At 41.4% G+C, this 23,017-nt stretch overlaps 1 protein-coding gene across 3 annotated transcripts in view; it reads left to right on the top strand.

The window, feature by feature from the left end:
* Positions 1–2,097: 2,097 nt before the first annotated feature.
* arap2 (ArfGAP with RhoGAP domain, ankyrin repeat and PH domain 2) overlaps positions 2,098–23,017 on the top strand; it is a 139,663-nt gene continuing 118,743 nt past the window's right edge. For 2 of the 3 annotated variants that reach the window (XM_032583559.1, XM_032583557.1), the window contains exons 1-6: positions 2,277–2,438; positions 7,616–8,490; positions 10,981–11,054; positions 21,002–21,078; positions 21,394–21,458; positions 22,555–22,884. In XM_032583559.1, the coding sequence (XP_032439450.1) occupies positions 7,679–8,490; positions 10,981–11,054; positions 21,002–21,078; positions 21,394–21,458; positions 22,555–22,884 (1,358 nt within the window). In that variant the 5' untranslated portion in view covers positions 2,277–2,438; positions 7,616–7,678. Of the gene's footprint in view, positions 2,211–2,276; positions 2,439–7,615; positions 8,491–10,980; positions 11,055–21,001; positions 21,079–21,393; positions 21,459–22,554; positions 22,885–23,017 lie in introns of those variants that run through there. The other variant, XM_032583558.1, reaches the window with a different exon arrangement.

The following is a 23,017-nucleotide window of genomic DNA, read 5'->3' as shown; positions in this document are numbered from 1 at the left end:
CTTGTTTCTGCTGTCATCTTCCACTTTTCTGCTCCACAGTTTACTGCATGAGTGAGCAGAAAGGAGATGCAACCTGGAGCTGCTCAGAAATCCGAACCCAATTTTAGGAGTATTTCTATTCTGAATAATCACAATGTTGCTAGTTCACAAGGGATTCACGTGTGTTAAATGTGCCGTAAATTGTATCTTTAGAAGGTTTCATTGCAATGCGAAGTCTTGAGCTGTCCTGTCACTGTGCTGGGCATCATTTTCGAGGTTTCCTGTGGAGTTTTAGGAGTTTCTCTTGTCAGTACACATGCAATAAATTGCAAACGTATGCAAAGCACTGGCATTATATGTGGTAAACCAACCAACACAAGGCATTAGTTATCTTTGATGTGGTATAAAAAGATACACAGTTTTCCAAGTTTTCTTCCCCAAAAGCAAAATCTGAAAAGGATTGTGTGTATTTGTTTTCTTCCAGGATTGTCATTCATTCAGCTCTATTCATTTTTTTAGATTTAACATTCAAAGCTTTTAATGTTATTTTATAACCTAACTCTGCTTTAAACTTTTCCATCACTTTATTCCTGGCCATTCTGCGGTGTTCCAACAAACCTCTGAGGCCTTCACAAAAGAGCTGGATCCACACTGAGATCGATTTTCTTGGATTTTATTTAGGGGTATTAGGATTATACAAATGCATTCCACACTTTGTATTTTGTGAAACGTTTTGAAAACCCTGTAGGGTTATTTCGTCTTCGCTTTACAGTTGTGTGCTTCTTTATGCTCGTCAAATAACACGTTTCCAAATACAACACACTGAATCTGGTGACTTCACACAACGAAAACAAATTAAGGAGTGTGAATATTTTTAGAAATCACTGTAAGGAAATTTTTATCTGAATATCTCAGTGACCTACTATAAAAATGTCTCTTCAGACCAAGTTTCACCTAAATTTTTAAAAGTAGTTAAAGCATCCATCATGTACTAAAATTGTACTCTGATATGTAACAATGCAAGATATTCAAGTTCCCTCAGGGATGATGGTTTTGGAGTTCTGCATATCACAATATTAAATGAAAAATATTCTTAATAAAAGCAAGTATAATAAAAAAAATGATAACTTTTATGCATCCTTCTTGGGTTGGTTTTGTTTGGATGCTGGGTAGTAAACATTAGACATTATGATTTGTTTCTATGTCTCATAGAACCTGCAGCACTTTGGCTCCATCATGTGGCTGATCCTGGACAAGCAAAATAAGTGCAGTTCTTCACAGACCACATATTCACAACACGATCCACTGCATGGTCCTTTTATTCCAATAACTCCTGATAAAACACCACAGCATTTAGTTTCAAACAAGGTTATGTCGAAATGTGCTTCCCCTTTGTTCTTTGTTTTCTGATCAGCTTAGCAAGATATACTGGGACACATCTTAAAAACATTCTGTTTGTGCATCCAATTTTTAAAGTTTAGTTTTTAGATTTAACTAGGAACATTTGAAAATGCTGAAAAGGGTAAAGACCCACATTGGATTCAAAAGACAGGGGTACTTAGATCCTCTTCAGAAATTAAACAATTAAGAAAAATGATAATGGCATAGACATATCCATGGTATGCATGTCAGAAGAAACTAAAAATTGATTTTTTTTGTTCTGCTGCTCACGAAAGTCTGATCCAGACTTCTAACTTCTCTGTAACTCTAACATGATGTTTCTGATTTTGACGAATTCCAATTTCTTTAGAGAAACTACCTGCTCACTTATAGCTATTTCCTGTTCTACTTGAATTATGAGACCTGAAGAGTGGCTATAGGAAGTCATGGATTAATTGATTAACCTCGAGAACCCTCCGATCAACCGAAAATGTAAAGCTTTTTTTTTTTTCTCTTGATGGCAGATTTCTTTCCCCATGGAATAAATGAACAAAAAGTAAGTATCTGATTTTTCTACATTTCAGATTGCAGGTTGTACATGGGAAGTAAATGTGTTTTAATGGTTTTTCATTGCTGTACAGGATGAAAATAAAACACAATGTGTCAGTAGGACGTGTTGCCGGCTGCATTCCTGCCTGTGCTGAATCCATAGCCTGCAGCGTCGGGATCAAGCAGAGGCATGCCAGTATACCCAGAAAAACTTCACACATTCCTGTGCGCTCTGAACAACGAGATCTCACCATTTTTCTTTCACAATATCACGTCCTTATACTGGCTCACCTTAACAGCTGGTAAGTGTCACAATAAACAATGATGACTTCTTTTTTTTATTTTTTTATTAGAGGTTAAGGGGGAAGGTTCCCTGATGGGCGTGGAGCTCATTTTACTCAATGACGGAAACAGACGAGTGACTTGTACACTGGGTTGCAATTCAAAGCAGCGTTATTAGAAAAAGACTCGAGGGAAGTAAAGGTGTGCGGATAAAATGCCGGCAGTTTCTTTCTGTTCTTAAGTTGCAGGTAAGCTTTTCTAACCCAGCTGCGCGCGCGCGCGCACACACACACACGTCCACGAGTGGTACGTTTGTTCAAAAAGTGAATCAAGACCGGGCTGAATACCTTCAGTACAAAAAAGATTAGTTTCTTACGTACGCGTTAGAAGAGAGGACGTAAGTAGTGACGTATGATATGACTTCTGACCAGGTTGCGTTTATCGGTTTTTTAAATAGGTGACATTGACATTATATTTTCGGTCTAAGACCGTTCACCCTGAAGTGAAACCAGGGTTTAGCAGCACCACACGTGGGTTGCTCAATGAAAACACTACCATAAAAAAAAAAAAAAAAAAAATCCCTGAGCGTACCTCCAGGGCTATTAATCTAATAATCTATTTTACTTGAGTTTTAAGTAGAATGGGATATCAAGGAAACCATTTGCAGAATGTCTTAAGGTTTCGGTTTTCGGTTCCTGAGCTTGATGTGAAACACACACGGATAATATTACTCTCAAACAAGGAAGAAAACACAGGGTGGACTTTGTTCAAAGGGATGCACAGAAAGCAGTGGTAGCCTATTGTACAGTTTTGTGTTTGTGTGTGTGCATGCATGGGCGTGCATGCTGTGACTCACGCAGTGATTGAACCGTACAATAGTACCTGCAACTTTCTTTTGGATACTTGTGTTTCAGGTTGCCAAAGTAAATACAAAATGCTATATTCTAATAGCATGATAAGAAAACTATCCATACTAACTTGTTTTGAAAAACGTAATCCCTTGTCCCTGTTACATCATCAGTTATCTGTCATTAACCAATTTATTTGAAAAGCTTGTCAGTTTCATTAGCCATATCCAGGCCTGAACTTTACTCCTCAAGTCAGTAGAATCAAGAAATCAGTTGAATGAAAGCTGTTTGACAGCATGGAGTAGGCAAAACGATTTCAAAAAGCGAAAAAAGCTGTTAACATTTATCAATCTGGAGAGGATTATCAAGATGTTTTTAGAGATTTTGGTACACATTGAGAACTAATCAGAAATGGAGAAGCGGCGGTAAACCAGCCTAGAAGCAGCCGGTCATATGCCCAGAGTTCATCAACAGCTCTTCTGGGACGTCACGAAAGAACCCAGAACAATTCTGCAGGCCACACTTGCCTCAGTTAAGGTCAATCTTTATTGTATAACATACCACGGACATCTCAGGTCAGTGCTTTTTTGTTTTTTTAAATGGATGTAAAATAAGAAAAACAACATTTAAATATCATTTGATACATTATGTTTTTTTTTTTTGTTTTAGAAGTATGATCTAGCATTTTAAACTTAGCTAGTCTACAATTTACTGGAGATCTGGTTTGATTTAGTCAATAAAATAAATTATTATACAACAATGAAACCACTTGTTTTTTGAAAAGAGTTTGCAGACATTTGATTGCAAAAAAGGGAAAAGTTAATATTTTTATGATGTTTCGCATAGTGTATGCAGTGCACAAGTTGTACTTGAATGCCCATATTGGGTAAAGCATCTTGTGGGATTATTGACTCCGAGACAATGTCAGTGTGTACTGCTGTAAAGATTTCATTGTTGTTTGGGGCTGATTGAATGCTACATGCAGCTGGTTTTACTTTTTACTTTACTTTAGCTGATTTTCCCCTTTTCATTGTAACCTTCAATCTAATCTTCATGTCAGACGAGTTATTAGGCTCAGTGAAGGCTACCACTGCAGATGCAAAGTTTTTGTTCAGTCCCCTTTCCTCATCGTCACTTTGGTTGTCTGGGAAACCGTAATGTTACCAGTGAGTCTTCGAACTCTGCCTGGAATTGTATTTGCTTTTCGAAGTTGTTAGCCCAGATTGAGAATTACACATTTAAGTTGTATTCATTCTGTAAACATAACGCGATAAGACTGAGATTAGGCAAAAATAACATCCATGAGAGCGTTCGAGGCAGAAATAATCCAAAATCAACACAATTTTTTTTATTTAAAAAGCATCTTAAATTATCCCCAAGTCTTTTGGGAAAATATTTCATAAACAGATGTGATAAAAGTAGAACGTTACGTAAGACAACCTTTCAGAGAAGGTCCATCATGACGACAGTCAAACATGGCGGTTGTAGTCTGATGCATTGGGGCTGTTTTGTTGCAGAACCTGTATGCCTCGCCATGATGGATTGAATCATGAATTCTGTTCTCTGCTGAAACATTTCAGAAAAACCAGCCTGACCATTGGTTTGGGGCCTTAAGCTCGGTCGTGCAGCAGGAACATGATGCAAAGCACATGATGCAAAGCACATCACCACGTCCACATCTGAATGGCTTAAAAAAAAAAAAAAAATCAGTGTTTTGGAATGACGACGTCAAGGTCTGGAAGTAAAATGCTGTAGCATCACCTTACCATGCTCAGAAATCATCCAAAGGTGCCAAGAATTGAAGCATATTTTTTTTCCTCTTAGTAAAAGAAAGCATAATTTAAAAACAGTTTTTTAATTTACTCAAGTTATTTTGTGCTACATATGTCTTCACACTCATGAGGCATGTGCAAACCTAGCTGATTGAGTTCTCTTTTCTTTCTCTCTGCAGCTGATGTGTGGCTTTGATAACAAGGCAGTGTATCTGTAGATTAAGACTCCTCTGCCTGATCTTTATTAATGTCTGCTGTTCAGTAGCTGTCTCTCTAAGCGCTCAAACTGGACTGGTGTGTCCCTTATTGGTAAAACTGCTACAATACTAGGCTACCCTCGAAGACTTGAGCCCAGTTTATTCTCACACAGTCACTTGCGGCTCTTATTGCAGTTGCATCCATGTCGGGGGTTATACAGTTTTACGATTGTAAGAACCTTATTTTGCTTTCACAAGTGAGCTAACTGGAAGCAAGTTTCTGTTCACTGTTTGAGACATCCTTTTAGAGTGAATTCACGAGCGCGTGGAGAATGTTTCTTAAAAGCAGAAGTAGCGGTACAGGTCCGCTGTGAGTGGCAACTCTGTAACCTAAAAGAGAAGTGGACATATTATGAAGCTGATGTTTATGCATCTCCCTGTGAGTTTCAAGTGTATGTGTTTAAAATCTAGATGGTGAGAGGCCAGAGTTGTGCTGCAAAGTTTAAGTTTAGCTGTGTTTTTTTTTTTGTTTGTTTTGTTTTTTCACAGGGGTTAGTGTATCAGCAAAGAAGAAGAAAAACATGCCCGTTCATTCTGGTAAAGCTTAAGTTTTGATGTCAGCTGCTGTTTCATCAGAGCTATTGCTGTTTCCTGCTGCCGCCTCCAAAGGTGTTGTAAATGTAGGTCCTGTTTGCTGGTTGTACATTACTCTGACTTGGCTTTGTCTGTCATTGTTGCATAGCACTGAGCATGACTTGGAAAATATCTGATTAAAAACTGAGAAAAAAAAAAACAGAAACAAGTCAACAGTTTATACTCTGCCCATGACATACTCTTTTGTGGTTGGACGCAGCGATGCTCCAAACTATTTCTTGTGACAACTGCCTCGAGTCAGAATAAAGTGTGAAACCAACTTTGACATTGTCGTTTTATTTTTTGCATGAAAGTTGTTTGTTTGCACAGAACCTACAAGTTGAGATGCAAGAGCCGAGGCATTTTTATTCTTTTTGTTTTGACTTGATCTGCATGAGTTTTTCCACAGCATACCCTTGTGTAATCATACCAAGTTCCTTTTTCTAACATGATTTTGCCTTTATTTCAACAGCTTACCAACCAGCCTGTAACCTGCCAGTTTTTAGTTTTAAAACAGTGTTGGCTTATTAGCAGTAAGAGGGAGCGTTTTCAGTGAACAAGGTCTTTGTCATGCAGCCAAATTATAGAAGTGCTATCTTTCTGCCAGCTTAGCAGCGACATGTCGGGGTAGTTCTGCATTCTGCTCCCGGATCCGTACAGCTAGACAAAACTTTGGTCCCTTTTCTGTCATTCCATTTTATATGACAGTACAAGGGGCAGTTTTAATGGTTTTTGTCATTTGTTAAAACCTCGGTGTGCCTTTATACTTCTCTCCAGTTATTGCTGAGTACTCGCTTGTCAACAGTGGTTTTAAACTAGTGCCAATTTCACGATTGGAACTATTATATTGCATACAATGATTTTTTTTTTAGCTTGTAGTTAAACATACGTGTTGGTTATTCAAAGTAAAATGTTTTGGGGTCGCTGCAAAATCTGCATATATTCTCTTGGTTGTTGAACAGCAAAACATATCCAAATACAATTTTTCAATACATATTTATTCTATATAGTTTAGCTCCTTAATTAGGATATATAGAAAAAAAATATTGAGATGACTAATCTTTTTGAACTGTTGACTCAGTTAATGCAAAATTAAAATGAAAAAAAAAAGTTTGTTTTTCTATTTTCTTCTAAAAGCAAAATGCTAGCTACATCACTGTAGTTTTCTAACGGGATACAACACGTATATTAAGGGTGAAAGTTCAAAAGGATCAGATTCATTCATTCAGTCTTTTACTGAAGTCCCTTTGCTATCAAAGTAAGCTGGACTTGGAATTATTTGCACTAAAAAAAGCTGAATTTCATGAACTTGTTCAGCTAAAATATTGAACAGGAGGCTTGAAAATTTGACATTTTTTCTGCTGTGTGGTGTGTTCCTGAAAATATCGATCTAACCTAAACGACAGATCAAACATTAGTTCCACCCTGGAAACATTTGGCAGACTTTTTTTAAATATGCATTTTAAAACAAAAATGCGCGCATCACAATCTGTATGTATTAAATGTGTTCCTTTTTTACTTGCGTTCAACTTATTTATTATAACCTAAAACTTTGAGATTACATTACTGCCATCAGCGGGCGAAATGCACTGATGGTCTGATGGAAGCCACAATCAAAACAGGTGGATTACCAAATGTCTGTGGTCATTCCCTTGTTAAGATTATCAAGTAGAAAACCTCTTAGCTCTGGTCACAGACTGATTAAGCATGGTAAGAAATGGAACCGTTGGTTTCCCTCAGACTTTTTAGTTGGTTTAGATTAGATAAAATTTTGTTCTCGCAGAAAATACCTTTACAAGCCCCACCATTTAATTTACCGTACAGCTGCAGAACTCCCGTGCACCATAAAACCTGGTTTGGTGATTTAGTGTTAAATATATCCCCTTTGTGGTACCTTTTAATTTAATTACACATTAACAAGACAAAATAAAAATGTATCACCTATCTGTTGATGTTGTCTTGTGTGTCTCCACAGTGTGAAGGTAGACCCCTTGTTCTCCATGTCTTGCTAAAGCTTCAGACGTGGGACTAGAGCACCATGTGGGAGCCTCAAGAGTCTCGATACAATATTGAGGAGTGGCTGATGACCCTTCGCTTGTCGCAGTACATCTCCTTTTTCCAGAAGGCTGGATATCAGGTTGTGGAAGACTGCAGAGGACTCACAGATGAGCGACTCCTGGAGCTTCAAGTGCTACCAACCGGCCACCGTAAACGAATCCTCTGGAGTTTGGAGGCGCAAGGGTTGAAGCAGAAGGATGGAGAGAAAGGTGAAAGTGAGCAGGATGCTCCGGAGAGTGATGGAAATGAAAAGAAGCCACCGTTATTCCCAAGACACATTTTCCGTAAGGACCGAAGCAGGGGGCTGTCCTATCAACATAACCAACCAAAAGAGAATAGGGACTATAATGTAGAAGGGAGTCAGACTTTGCCCGCAGGTGCTGGACTAACACCAGATTGTCAGAACCAGTCAGATCGCCAACATATTATTCCACCGGTACCTGCCCCACGTAACCTCCAACTTACACAGACATCTGTGTCCTCACGTCCCTGCGTTCCTACCTCCATGCTCTCGAGTAGCAGCAATGAATTGCTTCCCACCTCGGAAACACCCTCTGATTTCGAGGCCTCTTCAGAAGAGCAGTGTCAGTCGAACTATGACTCCGTGCTCTCTGCTACCAACGCTCTCCTTCCAGTGCTAGTCGAAGACCAAGAGGATTGCTATGGTGAAATGGTGGAAAACTCAATTTACGAGGCACAACCAGCAGGTTCTCGACTTACCCGCTCCTACCGGTTAAGGCACCGGCCTGTTCCTGAAATCCCCAGTGAACCTGCTGCTGCGCCCTTGGACAGGTACTGCTTTTTAAGTTAAAAAGCATAGCTGCAGGGTTAATAATACTTGATTCTCCTTTTATAGACTCACTGTAGCATTTAAACACACATCGTGCTCATTAGACAAGTCATCTAGAACGTTTTTGCGCTACTCAGTGTACACATTTACACAGTGGGGGTTTAAGAAATTAATTGCAGCCGCAGCATTAATTAGTTGAGAATCATCTGCTGCATTCCTGCAAATTATTACTACCGATGGCAGAACCTCAATGGCTCTACTAAGCTGGTTAAGGCAGCCCACCCACTGTAAAAATATGTTTAAAAATAAAATATGCACAAATGCATGAGTCCGTTGTAACCCAGCTCAGAAAGTTTTGATCTTGGCAGAGTGTAAGGGATGATTACTAGAGGATTTTCCCCAGTTGTATCAAGCATAGAGAAGTGCAGTGTTGACCTGTTATTGTAAAGTGCCATACTATGGTTGAGAAAAACATAACCAGTAACGGTGTAGAGTTAAAACGGCTCTACGCATCATTCTCATTAAGGTAATATGTCTGTTGAGCTGCAGATTATCTAGTAGGGATGATCAGTTTTTCTTATTTTATTGCTATCAGAAAAAAAAAAAGAATTTGTGAATCCATGAGACCTCTGATAATCTCTATGCTATCTGTGCAAGCCACAAAAACATGCTTAAGATGCAATTGAATGCAGTTATTTTATACTGTGCAGCAGCATAGTTGCAGCGCCAAATCTCGAAACTTAATGATTATCAGATTAATGAGGAAAAACGACTAACACATAGTTTTTATCATCACTATGTTAAATGCCACAAAACTTTAGTGAGAATTTTAGTTCTCATCTCCCATCCCTACTGGCTCACCTGAAGGAGTAACATGACTAAAATGACAATAACCAGCGAAGGACGCTTGTGCTGCAGAGGAAGCAAAAAGATGTAACATTCTGCAAAACTGAGACTAAAAAAAATGCTGTTAAAGTTCATGTGGTTTTGTTCTTTATTTTTGCGTGGGTTTGTGTATAAAAATCGAAAAGACAATATATAAATAACCAAAATGTTATTTTAGCAGCAGTAGATATAGCTGTTGCTTTTGTGTTCTTAAATAGAAGATATTTTTGTTTTGCATTTCTGCACAAATATCTCAACTCATTTTAAACTGTGATGATTTTACCCAAGCTTATCGTCCCATTAGAATCTGATACTGACCTTACCCACACAGTGGTTTTTGCCCAGTAATTCCAGCAAAGAACAGCATCGAGCTCAGAGTGAAATTGCAACTTTTCCTGTTGCTGATCCCTTAAAAGCAACAATCTTACTCCTTGTGAGCTCAGAGTTGCATCTCAGCCTCTTGAGATCTCATTTGGCATTTAAACCTTAAAGTTCATAGCCGTACAATATGTGAAAAGACTGACATATGAAAGCTAATTTAGATATTGCAATAAAAGAACCCTGCTGTTTAAGACAGAGAGGATTGTAGCTGGTCTTTGCCAGCCTTTTTCCTGCTAAGACCAGAAGTCTGAGAGCAAAACCAGAACAGCCAGACATTTAGAAGCAACTTGAGGATTCTATGCACATGTTAAAACCCCCCCCAAAAAACTTTTTCCTTTTTGCAATTTTATAGTACAATGACAATCTCTTGCTGACCCCTGCTAACAGATTGACTTTACAACAAACAGTATATTTCTTCAGGGAACATGCTTGGACATGTTCCCTGCACTGTCTCTTTACCAAAACCCGAGACAGTGTGCCAACAGAAATGCCTCAAATGAACTACAAGTCACGGTGATTGAAATCAAAGTATCATGGCTTCCTTTGTTGCTACAAGCCCAGCCCAGGAACGGCCACTGAGCAAAAGTACTTCAGATGGCGAAGTAAAATTTTAATCAAAGATAATCTGAGTAAACACACAGTACCCCTTTTTGAAATGATGGTTTAATTTAGGAGAAAATAGTGATATGTGAAAAAAGTTATATACCCAAAACCTAATAACTTGTTGTGCTACCGCTGGCAGCACCAAATGCATCGAGCATTTCTGATAACAGGCCAGGTTGCCTTTTATTTCTCTATGAAAGAACTTTGTTCTCAAACTTTTACAAAAATTGTTTTAATCAGGCCAGCCTATTCTGAAGGGTTCTTCAGAATAAGCTGCTTGTTTTTAGGTGAAGTCACACTATTTGAATCTAAGTTAAGCCCAGACTTTGACTAGGTTTAGCCCTGACTGAATTTTTTTTTTAAAAATAGCTGAAATCGGTGGGCGTTAAGTACTTGTTACTTGTTAATGTTGCCATTGCTTTCAGACGTACACTAACGGGGAACCGGAGGAGTACAATTACGTATTCCACAGAAACGAATGCCCTTCACTCTGTACTTTATTTAAACCTTTGAATTGTGAAACTTTCCTCAGCTCTGAAGGTCTTTAAGCTTACACGGCGTTAACTATTTCTCCCACGTGCTCCACTGTTGGTTCTAATCCACTGATTCTGCTTCCTCCTCAGGAGCGCACAAACAACCAGCCCTGAACACCTAACCGGCTCAGAGCGTCCCACTGGTGCAAACGGCATACAGAAAGGTATGCACAGACTTTCGGCTACATCCCCTTTATCTCGGCTATGAATATTTCATACGGCAGCGGAGTCAGCGGTGCTGTTGTTTGCCCGAATGAAAGCGGGGGAGAAGAGCCAAGGGTAGAGCGTGGGTGCGGCGGGGGTGTTCGAAGGCTGTGTCGCGGGAGAAGCCGTCACCCCGGTTTCCAGCGCTCATCTCGCCGGGCATATGCTCTCTCATATCTCCTTCCTCGGGGAGACCTTGGTATATATTCCTGTCGCACGGCTCTCCAAAGTTTTTCAGAAGTTGTTTAACTTTGGTAGCAACACAGGCTTGTAGTGCAACCAGAGCACATATGTTTTCGAGTCTCTTCCGTGCTGACTTTATCCGGATTGCTCAGCAATCCCCCAGCCGGGGAAAGACTGGACTCATACGAGCGGATAATGCTTTTCTTTCACAGGATCTTATCGCAAAACAGCTTTAAACATGTAAGCCTTCATATGGTGTTATTTAACAATATTTGTCACTCTCCTGATCATTTTTTACAACCTAATCTGCCCTCTGACAGATTTTATCTGTTCTATCTACTTTCTTGTTATTGGTAACTTTTACTCTAACTCTGTAGTCCCTTGGCAGGCGATGTTTTGCCAACTTTTGTCCATGTGGAACAAAATAGGCAGTGAGAATAGACAGGAAGGCGAGACAGTGGAGAGGGTTGGGAGAAACAAGGACGAGATGGATGCAAAGCAGGCTGAGAGAGACCGAGGAGGAGAAGAAGCCAAATATTTCCCAGAGCAGGGACATGGGGAGCCCGAGTCTCAACTAGCAAGTAAAAATCCCCCTAACTTAGATTCAAGCAAGGAAGACGTTATTTGACATATGATTCTCGTGGAGCACATTTGAAGTGTTTATTCCATGATGCGATTCGGGATGCATAAAAAAAAAACAAAGGAAAAAAAAGTGCAGTACTGTCTCAGAGAAGGATATATTCAGTAAAAATGCTTTTGCTGGAGGCGAGCAGGTATTTAATTTTTGCACTTTGTCCTTCAACACCTCTCCAAAAACAGCGCATGTTTTCTGTTTAGTGTTCTTCTCCAGCAGCCCTGATGCCCCTCACCCCAACATAAGTCCTTGTGCGATTTTGTAAGTGGCACACATACAAAATCGCAAATGTCTGACTCTACATTTACATTTACAGCTCGGTTAGTTTTCTGAAAATACTATAAATCTGAAGCATATTTGTGGTGCAAACATATCATAGCCAGGAAGGAAGCCATAACAAAGGAAATCACAAGAAAGTCGTGTTTCCCAGGGTTTTGAAAGAAAAGCGAACTGCTTTTAAAGCTGTCGGCACATAGCGGTATCAGTGTTTTGTTCAAAGAGTGCATTGTGTAGCGTTTCCACTTCCAATCGATCATAGCGTGTAAGTACAAGAGAAAATGAGAAAATATCAGGAGTCACACTGTCAAGATCATTTCATTCCATCTATCCTGATTCTCGCCAGTACCACCGAAAGACTATTAAAAACAAGGCTGCAAATCTAGATAGAAATTCTCATTAATTTCAGGAGTATCTGAAGCTAGCGTCTTGGAATTTCTGTGCTGAGGATTTCTAAGAGATCACTAGTGAATGTTTATCCTGGAGATGAAAGGAAATCTGTCGTCAGTGCAAATGGATAACGCTGTGAATTAAATTCCAATCGCTTTGTGTCAGATCGTTGCCAGGCAGATCAGATGATCGTTTTTTTTTTTTTTTTTCTTCTGGGGAAGCTGGATATGGGTGCCAAAAGGAAGAACAAAATTCAATCACTGGCAAGATCATTCAAACAAAAACAAATATAATATAACAAAAGTATAATGGATCACCGGAATAAAAGGTTTCTTTTTTTTTAAAAGAACTATGATGTGCTGATAGAGGTGGTAGTACTGAACACAAATGAATACAATTTGAAAACTGCAGATTTACAAGAGTGTCTTTTTTTTGTACATGCAAAAAAATTCAGTGTTATTAAAAACATTTTAAAATTAATAACCCAAGTTGAAAGAAGATGACTAAGAATTTGACGTTAAGTTGATAGTAGACAACTTCAGAGGAATTTCTGTTGGTTTTCTTTCTTAGATAATCCAAGATCAAACAAAAAGAAAAAAACAACAACTTTTTGCCATTTTTAATTCAAGAAAATACATCTTCAGATCTATTAAAAACTCTGACTGTGCCTGAAAACATCACAACCAACTTCTTTCGATGCAGAATAGCTACAGTCAGCTCCGGGTGACAGATCTTTTGGTCATGATCATAGGTGAGAGTTAGAAAAGACAGAAATTTCTCTGCCATGTAAAAAAAAAGAATTGATTTGGAAACAGAACTAAAATGAGAAGGACTTCGTAGCTAAACTAATTTATTAATTTACCCAGGCTTGATGCAGCAGAATGCTGAATTCCATGCCCTTGGTCCCAGTAAACCTGTTCACCTATTAAGAGCTGGACAAGGACACTCTGGTCTACAAAATTCCCTTAATTTTGATCCAATTTAGACCCACGTAATAGTTTTTCCAATGTGCCAGGATGCTGTAGCTGCTACAGTTCTGGTGCAGTTAACGTGCTTCAGCAAACAACTAAACAATAAAAATATACACTTTGTTTAATTCTCTAACCTTCTCTCTCAGTATAGGGGGCGACAAAAAAAACAAGTGTTAATTGCAACGTGACCTGCGTGTCCCTGACTTGACTCATCTCTTTACTAACTCCGAGTCTGATAGCGGCAGCCTGAGGTTGCCCAGACTGCTGCTCAACAAAGTCTGGCCAAACGCAGATAAAGAAGCCTCTGAGAGAAACAACGGCACATAGCAGACACAAACCCTCTGTTACATACCCCCCCCTTTTTATGAGGAGGGGAGTAACACGACAGCCACAATCATTTGACAGAGTCCAGGTGAATGTTGTAAAAAAGAGGGATTTATTGATACGAAAATCCCGGAAGGCTCACACAAACTGTGGGGGAGAAAGGGGCGGTTAGGGGGGTGCCAAATCATAGAAAATAATAAAACAAAACAGGGCCTAACTACCGTCTGAACTAAAGAAACAAAAAGAAAACAAAAACCCTGCTTATTTTATCTAACAAAAGTTTCCATCAAAACTTTACATGGGTGGCACCCACCTCCTTACCTAGTGTATCTAACAGAAAAAACACCTACGTGATGAAATGTACAGGGTACCCCAAACTTACCTCGCCCTCTAACTCCCACCACAAACCTTCACACAAAGAGCAACAAGACATGCGTCAGGTAACAAAGCCAGCCCGGCGCTCTCTCCAGCTGGGCTGCTTAAATAAGGCCTCCCTGCATGCTGATTGGCCCACAGTTGATGAGGATCAATCAGGGGAGATTGACACCAGCTTTCCCTAGTACCTGTAAAGAAACAAAGGGGGAGGGGAAAAAGAAACAAACAGCCTGCCAGGCATGTAACACCCCCACCCTTATAAGTCCAAACAGAAATGTTTGGAATACTCAAGGTAAGAGAAAACAAGCTCAAAAAGCACGTGACAAAGCATCTGCCAATACATTCTCAGACCCCTTTTTATGGTAGATCTTCAGGTTGTACTCCTGAATGATCAAAGCCCACCGCATAAGTCTTTGATTTTGATTGTACATCCTGGAAAGAAAGACAAGGGGGTTATGGTCTGTGAAGACAGTGATCGGTTCCACACTCAAGCCAAGGTAAGCTTCAAAATGCTGTAATGCCAAAAGTAGTGCAAGCGCTTCCTTCTCAATGGTAGAATATCTACCTTGATGAAGATTAAACTTCCTTGAGAAGTAGCTTACAGGATGTTCTATGCCGTCTTTATCATCCTGCAAAAGGACAGCTCCTACCCCAACAGCACTGGCATCTATGTCCAGTTTAAATGGCAAACTAAAATTTGGGGCGGAAAGAACCGGAGAACACGAGAGCAATCCTTTTAGATGTTCAAAAGCATGCTGACATTCATCAGACCAAGTAAAAGGTGTAGAAGGGCTGGTCAAGGTTGTTAAAGGAGCAGCTACCGTAGAAAAGTTTTTACAAAAGCGACGGTAGAATCCTGCCATCCCCAGGAATCGACGGAGCTCCCTCCTGCTCGAAGGAATAGGAAAGTCAGAAATCACTTTGACTTTCGCATCCACCGGACACACTTTTCCTCCCCCAACCTGTTGGCCCAGATAGACAATGGTACCTTTACCAAACTCGCACTTTGAAAGATTGAGCGTCAGCGAGGCAGCTGAAAGACGTTTGAAAACCTCAAGCAAAACAGAAAGATGGGTAGACCAGTCATTTGAATATATCACAATGTCATCTAGATATACCCGGCAGTTTGGCACATCTCCCAGTACTTTATTGACAAGCCTTTGAAATGTAGCCGGTGCGTTACATAGCCCAAAAGGCATCACTGTGTACTGAAGAAAACAGTCTGGTGTAACAAAAGCTGAGATATCCGAGGCCTGCTTGGTTAGAGGTACTTGCCAATACCCTTTCAGCATGTCAAGTTTAGTGACAAATTTTTGCTGGTCCGATTTCATCAATACAGTCTTCAATGAGGGGTAACGGGTGTGCATCAAAGACGGTGACAGCATTCACCTTACGAAAGTCTGTGCAGAACCTTGGACTCCCATCAGCCTTCATGTCTAATAGACATGGAGAACTCCATGGGCTGCAACTCTGAATGGCGAGTCCATTTTTAACAAGGTACTCTACTTCCTTTTTCATGATCTCCCTCTTTGTGGCATTGACACGGTATGCTCTCTGCTTTATAGGTGCAGGATTGGAAAGAACAATGTCATGAGACACCACATTAGTCCTGGTAGGAACATCCCCAAACAGACATTGGAAGTCTGATATGAGTTTTGTGATGTCCTCCACTTGGTCACCTGCTAAATGTGACAAATAGTCAGGCAGTTTAGCCAGTATTTCACTATTACTAAGCCTTGCAACTTGTGGAGGATCTTTGCGTGTTACCATATCCTCCTCAGCTGACTTTGACACACAGGTTACATGGGAAATAGCTTCAACCCGATTCTGGGTTGGTTGGGTGGTCTCTCTTGAATGATATGGTTTTATCATATTGACATGACAGAGCCTGGTCTTGCGGCGGCGATCAGGAGTTTGAATAATGTAGTTTGTTTCACTGAGTTTCTTTTCTACCACATATGGTCCAGAGAACTTTGTTTCTAGAGAAGAGCCAGGGACAGGCAGCAAGATCAAAACCTTTTCACCAGGGTTGAACTCACGAGTGACTGCTTTCTGATCATAACGTTGTTTCATTTTGACCTGCTTTGAAGCCAAGGCTTTCTGCGCAAGTGCGCAAGCTGCCTGAAGGCGCTTTCTCATCTTTGAAACATACTCTGGAATACTTTTTACGGAGTGAGAGGGTGAGATTAGTTGGTCTTTAAGGACATTTAAAGGGCCCCTAACCTCATGTCCAAACACAAGTCCAGCGGGGCTACACCCTAAAGTGTCCTGCACTGTTCCACGCACGGCAAACAATAGAAATGGGATACCATCATCCCAGTCTTTCTCAGTATCCATACAGTATTTTCTCAGCATCGCTTTTAATGTCTGGTGAAACCTTTCAAGTGCACCTTGGCTTTCAGGGTGGTAAGAGCTTGAGGTGACATGCTCTACACCCAACTGTTTTAGTGCCTGGGCAAAGGTTCTAGACTTAAAGTTTGTGCCCTGGTCCGTTTGGACAACTTTGGGAAGACCAAACACTGAGAAAAACTTTACCAGAGCTTTGGTAATCATGGGAGCTGTGATCCTCCGCAGGGGCACGGCCTCAGGAAACCTGGTGGAAGCACACATTATAGTCAAGATGTACTGGTTTCCATTTCTAGACTTTGGCAAAGGCCCCACACAATCTACAATCACCCTTCCAAACGGTTCATCCACAACTAGAATTGGGGACAAAGGAGCAGGAGGTATAACCTGGTTGGGCTTGCCTGCAACTTGGCAAACATGGCAAGTACGACAATAAAGCGAAACATCAGACTTGAGACCTGGCCAAAAGAAGTGTTTGAGAACTTTGTTATAAGTTTTATTTATACCCAGATGCCCCGACAGTGGGTGATCGTGTGCTAATGCAAGCACCTGCATGCGGTACCTTGTTGGCACAACCACTTGATAAATGGTACTCCAGTCTTCCAAGTTTTCACCAGCCCAGCGTCGCAACAGGAGACCATCATCAACCATATATGCCACCTTCTTCCCCTGGGCTTCCTCCTGGGTAAGAACAGAAGAATGACATTTTAACAAAGTCATGTCCTGCTTCTGAGCAGCGATGAATTCCTCCCTGGAAGCTGGTAATTCCATCATCTCCGGACCTGGAAGAGGAAATACATTTTTAGATTTGTTGAGTTCCGTCTCTGATCCGGCCGATTGAGTCTGCTCTGTAGCAAGAAAAGAGTCAGACAAATCAAGACTGTATTTCTTGGACTGGGCCCGCGTAACCACACAAGCAGGAAAAAGGTCAGGCATTGGTTCAAAGACCACACTTGTATCAGGTGTGTCCAACACCTCAGGCACAGGCAATACCTTTCCACCTGCCAAGTCATTTCCTAGAATGAGATCAATCCCCTTTATGGGCAAGGTGGGAAGAACAGCAACCCTGCAAAAACCACTCACAAGAGATGAGTCAAGGTGGATATTATGCAGTGGTGCAGATACAAAGGTCATTCCAATACCCTGAACAACCACTCTGGACTGACAAGATGACATGATAGGTAAGGACAAAATACCCTCCCTAATAATTGTCTGGGAACCACCTGTGTCCCTCAGGATTTTGACCTGTCGGCCATCCTTTGGATCCCCTGTTAAAGAAACAAGACCCTGGGTAATAAAAGGTATGAAACAGGGATCTAGTTCATTCTCATTTTTAGCAGTTTGGTTGCTGGAGTGCGACACATTTTTAAGCAACCCAACACCTTTTGTCTGTGTTGCCAAAGCCTTGCTCTTTAATGAAAGGCAGTCAGCAATGACATGGCCTTTTTTATGACAGTAAAAACACTCCCTTACCTCTCGTGGAGAAAGGGATTGCTGCTTAGCCTTAGCGTCTGACTGAGTGGGGTCAGGTTTTTGTTGACGAATGTTCAAAACTTTATCTGCACGAGGTACAGACACAAATACATTCTTGTGGGTCAACATGAACTCATCAGCAACAATGGCTGCTTTAGACAAAGAGGCCACCTTTTGCTCATTCAAGAAAACCACCAGTCTCTCCGGCAATGTGTTCTTGAAGTCTTCCAACAGAATTAGTTGGCGGAGGGATTCAAAGTCACTTTTAACCTCACTTGCAGCACACCATTTATCAAAAAGTAGTCCCTTCTCACGTGCAAACTCCACATAGGTCTGGCCACTAGACCTCTTATGGTTCCTGAATTTTTGCCTGTAAGCTTCAGGTACAAGTTCATAAGCACGTAAGATTGACTTTTTCAGTACCTCATACTTCATGCCCTCCTCGGCTGACAGTGACGAAACAACCTCCTGCGCTTTACCTATGAGCTTGCACTGTAATAGAACAGCCCACACCTCCTTTGGCCACTCCAGTGCCACAGCAATCCTCTCAAATGCATTGAAGTAAGAGTCCACTTCTGACTCCCTAAACACAGGCACCAAAGTAATATTCTTGCTGACATCAAACTTGTTTTTGTCCGACACCACCTGTGGAGAATCAGAGTACACAGATGAACGAGGAGGCGCGTTGCCACATGAAAGTCTCAGAGCTTCTACCTCCAGCTGTTTAAGCTTAATCTCTTTTTCAGCTTCAATTTCCAACTTGCGCATTTCAAGTTTGAAATCAAACTCAGCTTTTCTTACCAACTCCCTCTCCTGTGCCTCCAGCTGTAGGCGGGCCAGCCGAACCTTGAGTCTGACATTACCACTGGAGCCACTGAGCTCTGGTGACACTGGATCGAACCGTGGTAAAGTCGCAGGGGGCGCCTGTGGCTCTGGCGACCCCCTTGATGGCGTTGCCATTACAGCAACACCTTCATCTTTTGAAGGAGGGAGTTCTAAATCAACAGAAGGAACATCACAAACATCTACATCCATTTTACTTGGGTCCACCAGGACTTTAATCTCAACCAGTTTTTGAACAACAATGTTCTTAATTTCAGCTTTTGAAAAGTGTTTTTTCACTGAAATATCAAAATGCTCAGCCAGACATAACAAGTCGTCCTTACGACACAATTCCAGCTGTACATGGCTAGGAGCCTGTACAAAATCCTCTAAGCTGAAGCTCATTTCTAAACAGACACAAGGATCTCTCAAATTATTATGGATGTCTACAGCTCAGGGAAAAGAGAGATCCCGGACGAGCCCCCACTTGTTACATACCCCCCCCTTTTTATGAGGAGGGGAGTAACACGACAGCCACAATCATTTGACAGAGTCCAGGTGAATGTTGTAAAAAAGAGGGATTTATTGATACGAAAATCCCGGAAGGCTCACACAAACTGTGGGGGAGAAAGGGGCGGTTAGGGGGGTGCCAAATCATAGAAAATAATAAAACAAAACAGGGCCTAACTACCGTCTGAACTAAAGAAACAAAAAGAAAACAAAAACCCTGCTTATTTTATCTAACAAAAGTTTCCATCAAAACTTTACATGGGTGGCACCCACCTCCTTACCTAGTGTATCTAACAGAAAAAACACCTACGTGATGAAATGTACAGGGTACCCCAAACTTACCTCGCCCTCTAACTCCCACCACAAACCTTCACACAAAGAGCAACAAGACATGCGTCAGGTAACAAAGCCAGCCCGGCGCTCTCTCCAGCTGGGCTGCTTAAATAAGGCCTCCCTGCATGCTGATTGGCCCACAGTTGATGAGGATCAATCAGGGGAGATTGACACCAGCTTTCCCTAGTACCTGTAAAGAAACAAAGGGGGAGGGGAAAAAGAAACAAACAGCCTGCCAGGCATGTAACACCCTCTGAGAAAACAGTAGAGGGGAACAGACAGCAATAGAGTGCAGTGGCGTCTGCGGGGCCCCTCAGAGAGACCCATGAGTGGCCTGAAGGTCGGCTGATAGAAGGTGATTGATGGTCGCTATCTGCCCACCAAGCTTTTCCTTGGAGAGGGTTGCAGTATCGGAGTGCAGTCCATCATCCAGCATTCTGACCTCTTCATACAGCTTACAAAACTGACTACTTGCCCCATGTGGTCTTCTGTAATGACAAGGATAATTGTAGAAAGAAACTTTCTGCTAGATGTTTAAAACATCAACATTTATGTGGCAGTCTTTTCATTTGGCCCTCTACCCTTTTATATCTTTGTTTTGTCTCAAGGCGTCTTTAAGTGTCTGAGGGTGATTCAATCTTTGTGAAGTCTCAAAGCGCATCTGTCCATCCACCGATGTCTCTCTGTGTGTGTATGTCTGGCCCTGTGGCGACAACTTCTGGCCTTCGCAATCCTCAGGAGGGAGTGGTGTCATTTTTCACGGTGACAGGAAGCGGCCTACGCGCTGTAGCTCCAGGTCTCCAGACTAATAGTGTCTGGTTTGAGTCTCTCTCTCTCTTCTTCATCCTCGCTTTCCACCGACCACAGTTCCTGCAGGAACAAAAGACGGAGAAGACAGTCTTGGCAGCGATGCTGTTCGTTTGAGACAGTCCGAGGAGGATCAGACTCCCATTAGCACAAAGAAGAGGGCTGAGGTGGAGAGATAGGCACACTGAGGCATAAAGGGAAAAAAAAGAAGAAAAAATTAATTGGTTTGTGCCTGGATGGATCAAGGGCTAAGACATTTACTCAGATCAATGAGTTGGTTAAATGAAAGAGCCCTATAACATCTAAGTGATTTGAAATTCAAGCAGAACAATCCGGTTAAGCTGTTCACTTTCAAGCTCCACATTTTAGGCCTTCACACCGTGTTTTTTTTTTCCCTTTTGTTTTTTTTAAGTTCCAACTCTTCGACAAAGCCACCTTTGTGTTGTTTCTGTCTCCTTTTTAGCTCCACTTCAAAGAACCTTGACGCCCATCGCTCCCTACGGAGAAATATTCCTGTACAACAAGCCCGGCTCGGCTCCGGTAAGACGACGCACACTCCCACTCGTGGACGAGCAGCTCAGCAAAGAGGAACCAGCGTTTCTCAGATCTTCAGCAGCATCTCTGCTGTTTCAGCCACACTCTCGCCGAACTTCCCTTCGCAGTGTTAATGACGTGACCCGTGAACACATTGCAGAGTGGAAAATGTGCTTGTTTCAGTGTGCCCCCTGAGGTTAATTGAAATGTCACCCTGCTACTAAAGTTAACATAGTTTAGGGCACCGACTTGATAAGGGTGTCCTGCTGAAAGATGGACGCGTTCTTTTCGTCCGATGCTAATCTCTGCTGCTCTCTGTAGGAAAAAGGGGCCAAAGACGGGTTGCAGAAGGCCTTTAAGGCCAGGATGAAACAGAAGAAAAAGAGGTGTGTATGCTGATGTGATGCTGCTTTCAGAAGCTGCGAGCTGTGAACAGGAGAAGCTGCCTTCCCTGCTTCTCGCACGAGAATGCTGTTGAAATGCCTTGAATTCACACCGCGTGAGATTTTCACATTGTTCTGCACTTCACAGTCACAAAGTTCAGCATGTTTCATTTAGATCTGATGTATTGCTGATATATTTAAGCAATATATAATTGTAACATCAATAAAAAGGATCTATGAAATCTGCATCTGAAAAGTGTAGCATGAATCAGAATCCAGTGCAGAAATTGCCTGCCACCTAATGAGCAAATGGAGAGTCAACATGCGGGTTCCTTTATCTCAGTATAAAAACCTACCAAAACATGGCCGTTCTTCAGCGGTACACGTGAACGGGCGAGTGAATACAAATGCATGCCAGGCATTTTTAAGATTTTTTTGTTATAAAACATTATATTTTCCTTCCGCTTTACAATTGTTTGCTAGTATTTCCTAATAAAATACATTGAAGTTTGTCGTTTTAATGTGAAAAAGTACCAGCTGTTTCAGTGCATCGGTGAGGAACTGTGTGTGTGAGCAGTTAAAACATTAATTTCACCATTTTTTAAAATATGAATAAGAAAAATAATCAGGCGTAAGTGGGGTATACATCACTTCCTGCCTCTCATTAATGCTTAGCAAATGATTATTTCTACATTTTAGGAAATTCAATGATTAATCTTGCAGAAATTTAGATGCGAGGATCAATGCTGCATTCACTGTGCTCGTTAGCTAATTATGTATCTCTGCAGCGAGGCTAAGAGGTAATTATCTTTCATTTTTGTTGAGCTATAAACTTTCTGAATCTTCAGGTAAGAAATTAATTTTGTTTTGAAAAGCAGCCAGTCACTAAATGTTTACACTTGAGTATTACTTTTTTTTTTTTTTTTGTCCATGAGACCAACATCACCAGTTCTAATGTATTTCAAGTGTTTCAACTGGTTCCTCTTTGCTGAAGTGATTAGACACTTCAAATCTCCTACGCTTTGAGAGATTACATAGAGCGCTATAAAGTCAGGTTACATCAGCTTTTGAATTCACCATGTCATATGTGCTCTTGCAGAAAACAATCCAAAGAAAAAGAAAGTCCTCCAGCTGTCCCAGACGTAGACGAATACTCGACCGTGAACATGTGTGCCAGCATGCTACCTCGGACCAGTCTGGACACAGCTTTTTCCATGACCCCTGACACTGCCCCGGTTGGTTTGGCGACCCCTGGCCCCGAAGACGAGTCCATGATCATGGTGGAGTGCGACCTCTACACGGAGTCTTCAAACTGTCGAGGGATTGTCACAGAAAGCACAGGGCCCGACATCTCGCCATACGCTTGCTTCTACGGAGCTCCCAAACAAGCGGTCAAAGTGGGCTGGCTGGACAAGTTGTCACCTCAGGGGTGAGTTAGCCTGCTAGCTTCTGCCTGTTGCCCTGCAGCTTCACTCACTCCCTCTTGTTCAAAGTGAAACAGGGAAGGATTCGGCCATTTTGCAACAGGCTTTTAAATAAGGATAAACCAACTGACAAATTTG

The sequence above is a fragment of the Xiphophorus hellerii genome, chromosome 14 (assembly GCF_003331165.1).
Source record: "Xiphophorus hellerii strain 12219 chromosome 14, Xiphophorus_hellerii-4.1, whole genome shotgun sequence".
In the NCBI taxonomy this organism is placed as follows: domain Eukaryota; kingdom Metazoa; phylum Chordata; class Actinopteri; order Cyprinodontiformes; family Poeciliidae; genus Xiphophorus; species Xiphophorus hellerii.
This window is presented reverse-complemented; position numbering and strand designations above follow the sequence as displayed.